Source organism: Carassius auratus, chromosome 29 (assembly GCF_003368295.1).
Source record: "Carassius auratus strain Wakin chromosome 29, ASM336829v1, whole genome shotgun sequence".
Taxonomy (NCBI): Eukaryota; Metazoa; Chordata; class Actinopteri; order Cypriniformes; family Cyprinidae; genus Carassius; species Carassius auratus.
The window spans coordinates 22,465,971-22,477,271 of NC_039271.1; the positions used below are offsets into that span (position 1 = coordinate 22,465,971).

The 11,301-nt window shown below is 35.6% G+C and overlaps 1 protein-coding gene across 1 annotated transcript; it reads right to left on the reverse strand.

Moving 5' to 3' along the window:
• Window positions 1–9,114: 9,114 nt before the first annotated feature.
• Window positions 9,115–10,646, reverse strand: LOC113048430 (lymphocyte antigen 6B-like). Its single transcript, XM_026210233.1, has 4 exons — window positions 10,491–10,646; window positions 10,288–10,398; window positions 9,796–9,924; window positions 9,115–9,529 (listed from the first exon to the last, which is right to left on the reverse strand). The coding sequence occupies exons 1-4, from the start codon at window positions 10,537–10,539 to the stop codon at window positions 9,462–9,464; spliced, it is 357 nt and encodes a 118-aa protein (XP_026066018.1). The 5' UTR covers window positions 10,540–10,646; the 3' UTR covers window positions 9,115–9,461.
• Between the last annotated feature and the right edge of the window lie 655 nt (window positions 10,647–11,301).

Below are 11,301 nucleotides of genomic sequence, written 5' to 3' on the forward strand. Positions count from 1 at the left end.
GATGAATGGATTGAAATTATCTATTAGATTTATGTTATGGAAAACATATACTTTTCCCTCAAAGTTGAAAAAGGGAAATTCTATAAAAGTTGGACTAAATGGACTGAGTATGTAAAACTGATTAGATCTGAATTCATTTGATTGTACTTGTGCTTTGTCCAGACTTGCCCTCTTTTTAGGAGATGTTTTAATTTCTTGAAGCGGTGCGCATCCCGGTTCTGTAACCAATGTATGTGATAGAAATTTGCCTTTCCAAATAAAAGATGATAATAATAATAATAATAAAAAAAGAAACAGCGATTAAACGCACTACAGAGAGGAAGTGGCACAGCTGGCTGAATGGTGTTCCACTAACAACCTGGCCTCAATGTGGAGAAGACAAAGGAGGTTGTGATGGGCTAAAGGAGAAACTCTGTTGACCTCCCCCCACTGACCATTGACAGCTCGACTGTGGAGAGAGTCAGCAGCACAAAATTCCTGGGGTGAACATCACAGAGGGTCTAGGCTGGACCACCAACACCATGTCACTCTCCAAAAAGGCACAACAGCAGCTACAATTTCTCCGCCGGTTGAAAAGAGCAAGTCTCCCTCCACCCATCCTCACCACATTCTATAAAAGACTGCTCAACAGATTTTTCCCCCAGGCTGAGAGCCCTGAACTCAAACCACCCCCCGCCCTCCTCTAAAACCCCACACGACCCCCCTACCTCCTGAAACATAAACACCCCCCAACCTTACCACATCAATCAATCAATCAATCACCTTTATTTATATAGTGCTTTAAACAAAATACATTGCGTCAAAGTAATGAACAACATTCATTTGGAAAACAGTGTGTCAATAATGCAAAATGACAGTTAAAGGCAGCTCATCATTGAATTCAGTTATGTCATCTCTGTTCAGTTTAAATAGTGTCTGTGCATTTAATTGCAATCAAGTCAATGATATCGCTATAGATGAATGGAATGGAAATTATTTTATTTGAAACAGGGACAATGCACAAATAAACATTAAACTTGTTAAACAAGAGAATATGTCTTGGGCCAGGTTATAGCAACAATTGCTAATTTCCACCTGTAGTCCCTGGGCAGGTATGACAAATTAAAAAAATAAAAATTGTAAATTTCACAGAATTATGGATAAAATGATGTCCATTGAGATTACAAACAAACAAGTTTGTAAATAACAGAACCAGGGAGGCCATCAACCCATTTACTCTCTATCTCCTCTCTCTCCAACAAACACACTTAAACAGTTCAGTAGCATCTTAAGCACACACCCACACACCAACCCCCCACAAACACACACACACACACACACACACACACACACACAGGTATACTATCTCAAAGATGAAGTCACCCCAACTAAGCAAGCCAGAGGCGACAGCGGCAAGGAACCGAAACTCCATCGGTGACAGAATGGAGAAAAAAAGCTTGGGAGAAACCAGGCTCAGTTGGGGGGCCAGTTCTCCTCTGACCAGACGAAACCAGTAGTTCAATTCCAGACTGCAGCAAAGTCAGATTGTGCAGAAGAATCATCTGTTTCCTGTGGTCTTGTCCTGGTGGTCCTCTGAGACAAGGTCTTTACAGGGGATCTGTATCTGGGCTCTAGTTGTCCTGGTCTCCGCTGTCTTTCAGGGCAGTAGAGGTCCTTTCTAGGTGCTGATACACCATCTGGTCTGGATACGTACTGGATCCGGGCGACTGCAGTGACCCTCTGATCTGGTACAGACTGGATCTGGTGGCCACGGTGACCTAGGAACAAGAGAGAAACAGACAAATATTAGCGTAGATGCCATTCTTCTAATGATGTAGAAAGTACGGTGTTATGTGAAGTGTTTCCGGTTCCGATTTACCTAACTAATGCAGCCTAAAAATCCTTTAACTTATTTGGATATTAAAAGCATATTAGTATGTTATGTGTATGCCAGGTTAAATTAGAGATGGGTCTTTAATCTAGATTTAAACTGCAAGAGTGTGTCTGCCTCCCGAACAATGTTAGGTAGGTTATTCCAGAGTTTGGGCGCCAAATAGGAAAAGGATCTGCCGCCCGCAGTTGATTTTGATATTCTAGTTATTATCAAATTGCCTGAGTTTTGAGAACGTAGTGGACGTAGAGGAGTATAATGTAAAAGGAGCTCATTCAAATACTGAGGTGCTAAACCAATCAGGGCTTTATAAGTAATAAGCAATATTTTAAAATCTATACGATGTTTGATAGGGAGCCAGTGCAGTGTGGACAAGACCGGGCTAATATGGTCATACTTCCTGGTTCTAGTAAGAACTCTTGCTGCTGCATTTTGGACTAGCTGTAGTTTGTTTACCAAGCGTGCAGAACAACCACCAAATAAAGCATTACAATAGTCTAACCTTGAAGTCATAAATGCATGGATTATCATTTCTGCATTTGACATTGAGAACATAGGCCGTAATTTAGATATATTTTTGAGATGGAAATATAGAGCTGCGAGGAAATATAGAGCTGAGTATCATCAGCATAACAGTGAAAGCTAACACCATGTTTCCTGATGATATCTCCCAAGGGTAACATATAAAGCGTGAAGAGTAGCGGCCCTAGTACTGAGCCTTGAGGTACTCCATACTGCACTTGTGATCGATGTGATACATCTTCATTCACTGCTACAAACTGATGGCGGTCATATAAGTACGATTTAAACCATGCTAATGCACTTCCACTGATGCCAACAAAGTGTTCAAGTCTATGCAAAAGAATGCTGTGGTCAATTGTGTCAAACACAGCACTAAGATCCAATAAAACTAATAGAGAGATACACCCACGATCAGATGATAAGAGCAGATCATTTGTAACTCTAAGGAGAGCAGTCTCAGTACTATGATACGGTCTAAATCCTAACTGGAAATCCTCACATATACCATTTTTCTCTAAGAAGGAATATAATTGTGAGGATACCACCTTTTCTAGTATCTTGGACAGAAAAGGGAGATTCGAGATTGGTCTATAATTAACAAGTTCTCTGGGGTCAAGTTGTGTTTTTTTTTATGAGAGGCTTAATAACAGCCAGTTTGAAGGTTTTGGGGACATATCCTAATGACAATGAGGAATTAATAATAGTCAGAAGAGGACCTATGACTTCTTGAAGCACCTCTTTTAGGAGCTTAGATGGTATAGGGTCTAACATACATGTTGTTGGTTTAGATGATTTAACAAGTTTATACAATTGTTCCTCTCCTATAGTAGAGAATGAGTGGAACTGTTCCTCAGAGGGTCTATAGTGCACTGTCTGATGTGATACTGTAGCTGACGGCTGAATGGTTGCAATTTTATCTCAAATAGTATCGATTTTAGAAGTAAAGTAGTTCATAAAGTCATTACTGTTGCGGTGTTGGGAAATGTCAACACTTGTTGAGGCTTTATTTTTCGTTAATTTAGCCACTGTATTGAATAAATACCTGGGGTTATGTTTGTTTTCTTCTAAAAGAGAACAAAAGTAATCAGATCTAGCAGTTTTTCATTTCTATAGGATATGCTACTTTCCCGCCAAGCAATACGAAATACCTCTAGTTTTGTTTTCCTCCAGCTGCGCTCCATTTTTCGGGCTGCTCTCTTTAGGGTGCGAGTATGCTCATTATACCATGGTGTCAAACTGTTTTCCTTAACCTTCCTTAAGCGTAAAGGAGCAACTGTATTTAAAGTGCTAGAAAAGAGAGAGTCCATAGTTTCTGTTACATCATCAAGTTGTTCTGAGGTTTTGGATATGCTAAGGAATTTGGATACATCAGGAAGATAACTTAAAAAGCAGTCTTTTGTGGTAGAAGTGATGGTTCTTCGATACTTGTAACAAGAAGTAGAATTTACAATTTTGGCTATATGAAGTTTACACAGAACTAAATAATGATCTGAGATATCATCACTTGGCTGAATAATTTCAACACTATCAACATCTACATCAGGAAGATAACTTAAAAAGCAGTCTTTTGTGGTAGAAGTGATGGTTCTTCGATACTTGTAACAAGAAGTAGAATTTACAATTTTGGCTATATGAAGTTTACACAGAACTAAATAATGATCTGAGATATCATCACTTGGCTGAATAATTTCAACACTATCAACATCAATTCCATGTGACCGTATTAAATCTAGAGTATGATTTCGACAATGAGTAGGTCCTGAAACATGTTGTCTAACACCAATAGAGTTCAGAATGTCTATAAATGCTGATCCCAATGCATCTTTTTCATTATCGACATGGATATTAAAATCACCAACTATTAAAACTTTATCTGCAGCCAGAACTAACTCGGATGTAAAATCACCAAACTCTTTAATAAAGTCTTTATGATGGCCTGGTGGCCTGTATACAGTAGCCAGTACAAACATAACAGGGGATTTATCATTAACATTGGTTTCTCTGGATAATGTTATATGAAGCACCATTACTTCAAACGAGTTATACTTGAAGCCTGCCCTCTGAGAAATCCTGAAAACTTTGTTATAAATTGAAGCAACTCCTCCCCCTTTGCCTTTTAGACGCGGCTCGTGTTTATAACAATAATCTTGGGGGTGGACTCATTTAAAATAATGTAATCATCAGATTTTAGCCAAGTTTCTGTCAAACAGAGCACATCTATATTATGATCAGTTATCATATTATTTACAAAAAGTTTTTTCGTAGAAAGGGATCTGATATTCAATAAGCCAAGCTTTATAATTTTTTTATCCATATTGCATTTGTTTTTTATTTGTTGAACCTCAATTAAATTGTTAACCTTAACTTGGTTTGGACGTTTTTGTATTTTCTAGTTCGGGGAACAGACACAGTCTCTATAGTGTGATATCTAGGTGAAAGAGTCTCTATGTGCTGAGAATTAACTGACCTCTGTGACATCTGTCTGAAACGTATTATTATTATTTTTGTGTGCAATTCAAAATGTGCTACACACAGGTGAGTGTACCTGTACAAACCACATGTAGTAACACTTACACTCAAAAAAATGTACTTTCACCTTTGCCAATTTTACTTAATCCGTTTATGTTATGATTACTTAAAAAAATTTATTTAACAATGTGAACTTGATTTAATCTAGTTCGTTCAACAAAAAAGTGTGTACTGTCAGCTTTACTTTAAAATTATTTGTTCAGCCAACATAACATTGTTGCGTAAAAGTAACAGATTAATGAAACCAACGCAGAGTTGCATCTCATAGGCTGAGGATTTCTGCAGTGTATTATGGTTAATTGTTATTCTGTCACCCTCTTGGAGAAGTGTAGCACCATTAGATAGGTAGATGAGTAATACAATTTATAGCAATGATGTTGTTCTTATAAGTTTTAGAACAAAAGAAAACAAACAGTTTGAAATGTTGCTTTGTGTTTCAAATATGTTTGTGGTATGATTGATAAGCTGTAATTATATAAAGGTCTTGAATGAAGAATAATATTAATCAACTGCTCATGATCCTAAAGCAAGGGGGTAGCATTCCTAGAATTGCATTATTCAAATTTTATGTCATTGTTATTTAACATTTTCAGGTACAATTAACTCATTTGTTGTTTGTTGACTCTATTAAGGTTTGTTAAGTTAACTTAAACTTATTTTGTAAAATGAACTTAATTATTAAAAACATTGTCCAAAACATTGCAAATTAGTTGGGCTGACACTATTAAATTAAGCTTTGCCCAACCATAGTAAATAAGTTGAATCAACCTTAATAAATTAAGTTGACCCAATGTAAGTACATTAAATTGGAGTAACAGAATTGCATAATGCTGAAATAAAGCAAATTAATCATGTGGAAATCCTTTCCATGATTTTTTTATGTTCGTTCAAAGAGTAATTTTTTTGAGTGTACAATTATAAAAATGTTACGAATCATTCCATTACAAACCACTGCCAGAACTGTAGATGGCAGATTTGATGAAGCTGGCACATCATTGAGCGAATCAAGCGATTAAGAAGACTGCGCGTGCTGACTGAACTGCTGTGAAGAGAGAGATGAACACCGAGCCGAGCCAGATAATGACTCGTTCACGAGTCAAGAACCGGTTGCATCGGTTCTCGGATGACCAGTAACGTTAGTTCTTTCTGACAGTTCGATTCAATAAACCAATTGAAGAAAACAGTTCACCGATTCTTTTGCGCTCGACGCAATGGCGTCATTGGCATTGACTGCACCTGGGCTCATAACATTAACACAGAATCAATCACCAAAAGAATCAGTTTGGTTCAGACGCTCTGTGTGTCGGTTTGCTTCACGCTAAATCACACATGCGCAGTATCATCAGCTCCTCGGTTCACGAATCGGACGCGTCTGACAGAAACGGTTCTTCACTCGTGAACGAGTCAATGTTTTGTTCGTTATCTGGCTCGGCTCGGTGTTCATCTTCAGTTCTCTCTTCACAGCAGTTCAGTCAGTGTACTGTTTGAGTCAATGAATTATTCCGGGATATTGGTTTGTTTTAACTCAGAGGGAGTGTCAGACACATTAAACAAGTTAACAGCTTAATTCATCTGTGGATTAATGCGTATTGGAGACGCGAACCGTTTAAAACGATTCAGTTCGATTTGGTGAACTGTTTCAAAAAGATCCGGTTACATTCGTTCGCGAACCGGATATCACAAACTGCTTTGTTTTTAAGTTCCTTACAACAGACACGGAAGAGAAGACAATGCTGAATAAAGTCATAGTTTTTGCTATTTTTGGACCAAAATGTATTTTTGATGCTTCAAAAAATTCTAAATGACCCTCTGAATGACATAATTTTGCAAATTGGGCTAACTGACCCTAGTAACCGTTTTTGTTTACAAGAAGTTACAGTCAAAGGAATTGTGGGTTAATCATTTGAAATAGTAAAAACGATATGTTCAAACTTTTGACTACTTTCTTTAATAGCTACATAACACAATACTTCTACTTTTACTTTCAGTACTTGAGTAGTAAATTTAAAATAGACTACTTGCAATACTTAAAGAGTTTTCTGTGTATTAAAACATTTTAAAATACATTAACTGAGTAAAGTGATGAGAGACTAGAGCATTGTGAGATTGAAACAAAAACCAAAGTGTTTCTTCTGCTAGTAATCAGTGAAATGACTCATGATGTGCCGGGGGAATTAGCAAGTAGTGGTGGCATGTTGGGGCGAGTCTTAACTATTTTGGCAAGGAAAAAAGCTCCTTCCTTAGAAAAATGCACAAGATTCTTTGTTGATTGACCACGAGTTAAGATAGTACAAATTTACACACAAATGTTTGTTTTTGTGAAAAGTGGGGACATCCCATAGGCGTAATGATTTTTATTCTGTACAAACTGTATATTCTATGGCCCTACACCAACCCTACACCTAACCCTAACCCTCACAGGAAACTTTGTGCATTTTTACTTTCTCAAAACAAACACATTCTGTATGATTTATAAGCGTTTTGAAAAATGGGGACATGGGTTATGTCCTCATAAGTCACCCTCTCCTTGTAATGTCATACCCATGTCATTGCAATGAAATGTCGTGCCTTGCAGGACCACAGTACTACATAAATATAGACAAAAAACAATTAAGTAAAACAGTATAAACCTATACACAACTCACCCACTGACCGATTTTGATTATAAATATACTATATATAAGTATTTACCTATACATACACAAAAAAATACATACTATATGAATGTTTACATAATACTGTACATGTGCAAAGAGAAACATTGTAAGTCAAGCAGCTGGCTGGGAACCAATGCAAGATGATTTGTGGTGCATGAGCATGTAAACACCTACATACAGAGATGTATAAAGTACTAGAGACCCATACTTGAGTAAAAGTACAAGTGCTCTATCAAAAAAGTGACTTGAGTAGAAGTTGAAGTGCTCTTTAAGCACCACACTTAAGTAGAAGTACTAAAGTATTCAACATTTTTTGTACTTAATATTTTTTGATAGTCTTTTTGCAGTTGAATCATTTGTAGATCACCTGCATTCTCTGCTTTTAAATCACTGTTTGATGTCCATTTTTTAATGAAAATTTTTAATTTAACCCCTTATCTGTCACGCCCCATTTTTGAACATAGATATGAAAGTGCACTATCAAAACTTGAATTGTTTTAATTCATTAACACTTTAAAAATAGACCAACCTTAGGTCTGTATTCCAAAGACGACAACCAGCTGTTTTATTTTACTTTAAAGAAAATGTACTGTACTATTTTTTTATACATTTAATAATTATTTAAAAATATATTTTCATCTAAAATTGCCATGAAATCAAAGCAATATGTCTAAATAAGTTATGTATGTATAATTTGATATAAAATGTCATATATAAAAAATTGAGGTTTCTAGTAAACTGTTTAGGCATTATACTAAAAATAGAGTGACTCTCTAAATTCTTCAAATGCAATTTTATGTCACAAATGTATACAATTCTCTCTTAATATCACTACTATCACAAAATAACCATCAAATATGGAATCTTAAGACTTAGACCTTTCTTTTTGTTTTGATTGTAAAATACCATACGTTTTGTAATATGACTCTTGAAAGCGCCCACAAAGGGGGAGGAGACCACTAAAAGATTTGAAAATACAATTCAATATTTGAAAAAACAACAAATAAAAAAAACCTCATTATCCGATTTCAAAATGGTTTGGGATTAATGGTCATAGGATTAATATTAAGATTTTAAGGTTACTATATTGTTTGGAATTTCCATGCGCATCTGACTGACAGATGAGTATAAAGGTTGATGTTCATGTTGTGGTTATTTCAGCAGACATACATGCACATGCACGGGATAAGGTCAGAGAAGGGTTACAATCAGGCAAGAGCTAGGACATTTTATCATTTTTGTAGCAGAAATAGCTTTACTATTTGCCGTACTTTATTTAATTACCTAAAGTGGCTAATGAATTGGAAGTCATTTACTGCAAATAGTGAACTTCAGCTTTGCCAAAGAAATACTTTCAGTAGATTTTCACATCATACTGGACTTACCAATGGATTGATTTGTACAACTCTCTTGAAAAACCAATCAGCATTATTGGACCTTGAACAACCAAATAAATATATAAACAAATTTAAGAAAATAACTGAGAAAGATGTTTAATATTTAATTATTTTATTAAAGCAGTTTAGCACTCTATAATGGTTTTTCTTTATTAACTTTTTATTATGAAGAGACAGAGAAAATACATACAGGAAATGCATAGTCTTGATTGCAGTTACTATTATTGCACAAAATGACAGCAAACTCTTGCAGACTTATTATATAAAGTGTTTATTTTATATCATTATTTGTCGATTACATTGTTTAATGCAGAGTTTGTTTAATTGTTTATTACAATACAAAGTTTATGTTCCTCAAATCATGATACTAAAAAAACACCAACACCAGAACAACATTGCACACCATTTAGTTCATTAAAGTATGAATAGAAATGTGTGTGACATTGAGTTTTTGCTGCAACGGTAGAATCTGCAGTGGAGCCGGATTCACTGGAACAGGATGTAGAAAAACAGAAGAGACCACAGCAGGAGGAAGCTTCTCTTATACACACCATCTAATCAAGACAATAAGGAAACTACTGTTAATGACAGCTACTACTACTGATATTAAAATGATTATTCATTAGAGACAAATTTAAACACAGTTTTTTAAAGCAATAAAAAAAACTTGGAAGGCACTAGACTAATACGTTTCTCACTTATTATTCAGGACTACTCTTGAAATCTGATATTATGCTACTTTGAGTAGTCACTTGTTTTTAGTATTATTGTTTGTCACTGTGGACAGACTGGTCAGACATGGTCAAATAAATAGCAATACCTGCTGCATTGCAAAGGTCAGTGTCACAGCACTGGATAGATGCCGTCCCAATAAATCCCTGATGGGTCCCAGGTTTACAATAAGCTTCAGGTACACATTCTTTAGTTTTGGTTGTCACCTGTAAGAAACCTGCAAAAAATACAAACTTTTAATTTAATAGGATGTTGAAACAATTCCAACATTTGCAGTTATGTGAATCCAGAGCAAGCGTGGCCATTTGTAACCTGATCCCACTTATTTTAGCCGTACAAAAACATTTCCGTTACACTACTTGATATTTCATCGTTTTTATATTATTTAAATGAATCAGAAACATAGTTTGTAGCTCAATTTTTTTTTACTGTTTACTACACTTTGTTATGCTAGTTATTAACATTTACTTGCCTTTAGAAGAAGTCACATATAGCAGCTCTGTGATAAGTTACATTTCCATTGAATCAGTCGATTATAACAGTGTTATAACAATTACAACAGTAATCATATTGGACTCACCACTTCCAGACACGGTTGTTAGAATCGAGCACCTGTTAGATCCACTTGGACATGTTTCCACATTTGGGTCTGCACATGTAAGCGTGCACTTATAACAGCTGAGAGTTTGTCCTTCAGTAATAAAAGACAGAGAGGGTGAGAGAGAGACATATGTGATCTGTATTTGTACCCAGAAACATTACAAATGCGATTTGTCTTTGTACCTGCAGTGAAAAGCAAAGACAGAAGAAAAACTGAGATCTGCAGATCCATCTTCGACCAGGTGGTGAATGAAATAACAGGTTGGGTTCAGTGCTCATTTTATAGCTTTTCAAAACAGGTGGGGGTACATGAGAACATGAGAGGATAACATTTCTGTAAACAGAAACTTCAGTTTACGTAATTTACTTGGAAGTTAATAGTGGGGCGGGGAGCAATTACAAGGAATATATATAGGTAAAATATATCTTCCTAAACCATTTTTAAAGACATAAATCACCCAAAAATGACTATGAGCAACAAATCATCTAGAATACGTCTAAAAGATATAATTGTTAGACATCCAAAAGACGTTCCCACCGGAGCCAGAATTAAAGTTTTTTTTTTTAAACGTCTTTTCTGGACATTGTATAGACATAAATTAAAGACAATAATAATAATTGAATATTTAATTGAATAACTGTGTAGTGTTTATACTAGTCTTGCATTTTATATCTTATAAATGTAATTGTAATAAAATACTTACCATTTTCCTGTAAACCAGACTGATCATTCCAAGAAATCAACTATTTAAATCTCAAAATATATTTTAATTACTAATTTTGACCAAAACTTAAAACCAGAATGGTTAAGTAAAAATTAAGACAATAACACAATAAAACTTAAAACAAGAACAGTAAAGTATAAATTAACACAATAACATAATAAAACTTAAAAGCCAGAACATTGCCCCCCCCACACACACACACACACGCACGCACACAACCCTCTCACGCAGGTAACATGATTGTACATGCATGGTAACCGCAGGTTTAA